The sequence below is a fragment of the Phytophthora parasitica genome (genome assembly GCF_000247585.1).
Source record: "Phytophthora parasitica INRA-310 unplaced genomic scaffold supercont2.94, whole genome shotgun sequence".
In the NCBI taxonomy this organism is placed as follows: Eukaryota; Oomycota; class Peronosporomycetes; order Peronosporales; family Peronosporaceae; genus Phytophthora; species Phytophthora nicotianae.
The window spans coordinates 161537-162686 of NW_008649080.1; the positions used below are offsets into that span (position 1 = coordinate 161537).

General features: G+C 50.9%; 1 protein-coding gene across 1 annotated transcript in view; it reads right to left on the reverse strand.

Annotated features, from left to right (window-relative positions):
* Positions 1–446, reverse strand: part of PPTG_18578 (hypothetical protein) — a gene marked incomplete at both ends in the record, with an annotated part of 4482 nt that extends 4036 nt beyond the window's left edge. Inside the window, one exon of the mRNA XM_008917137.1 lies at positions 78–446. Coding sequence (XP_008915385.1) covers positions 78–446 — 369 coding nt within the window. The remainder of the gene's footprint in view (positions 1–77) is intronic.
* Between the last annotated feature and the right edge of the window lie 704 nt (positions 447–1150).

Consider the following 1150-nt stretch of genomic DNA (forward strand, 5'->3'; position numbering starts at 1 on the left):
CCTCGGCGTTTGATCGCCACGTGAACGTGAAATTGCTGCGACAACTCCTCGGTTCCTCGAAATGCGTGCTCGCGCACTTTAGCGGTGACGTCGTCGTGGAAGTCGCTTTCGCCCAGATTAGTGCGGCGGAAGTGCTGTACGAATCGCTGTACCATCGCCAATGTGGGCATTGTTGCCTCTCCAACCTGGAAGCGTATGACGATTCCATTGTACATATTCATAGGCTTGTGGTTGTAGGCGCACATGTCGCGCGCAAACGCCTTCATTTTCTCGGTGAGATGAGCGCGTCGAGTTGGGCGCAGCGGCGACACGTGCTTGTTGCCCTCCGAGACGTTCACTACGTTGGACAAAATGCAAAGCTGCACTCTGCCCTTCCACGTACAGCGCGTGTAGGGCGCCACGGCCTTGCAGGCCGTGCTCTTGCAGAGCAAACTTCTTGTGCCCATGTTATGCGGCGTAGGCTCAGCACACAGCGAGCAAGGCGACAGTCCGCTCTTGCTCACGGTGTAAGCCTTGAGCGAGTCCAGGAGTATGTCGGTATCGTAGGACGAGTAGTCTTTAGCCAGAAAAACTCAGTTGATCTTGGCGCGAGTCATGGTAGAGAAGGCTGTGCGTAGAGTGCTTCGAATGGAGGTGTTGATGGTGCTCTTGAGAAATCCAGAGTGCTAGTGGTGACAGTATCTAATCGTTGTATACGCATATAGATTGGCTAAAATGGAGTGTTCTACGAGCGCTAATTGGCTGGTCTAACGTAAGGTGCTGCTGAAGCACTCGAGGGTGATATTTGCATGAGTGGTGGTGAGAGTGGGTTCTTGTGAGGTGCACCAACCATCAATTGGAGAGGTAGTGATGGAGTATGGGTGTAAATGATGCAAATTAGGTGTAATTCGTACAATTTGAGTGGTTTTAGGGCGTTGTCTTTACAGTTGTGCACCTCCAATTCGGCAGGGCGGACCATATCAACAGTGCCAGGGCATAAGTGCACAACGTAAAGCATAAAACAAACTTGTTTTATCCGATTTTTGCTCGTTGTGGTCAGTTGTGCACCTCCAATTCGGCAGGGCAGACCATATCAACAGTGCCAGGGCATAAGTGCACAACGTAAAGCATAAAACAAACTTGTTTTATCCGATTTTTGCTCGTTGTGGTG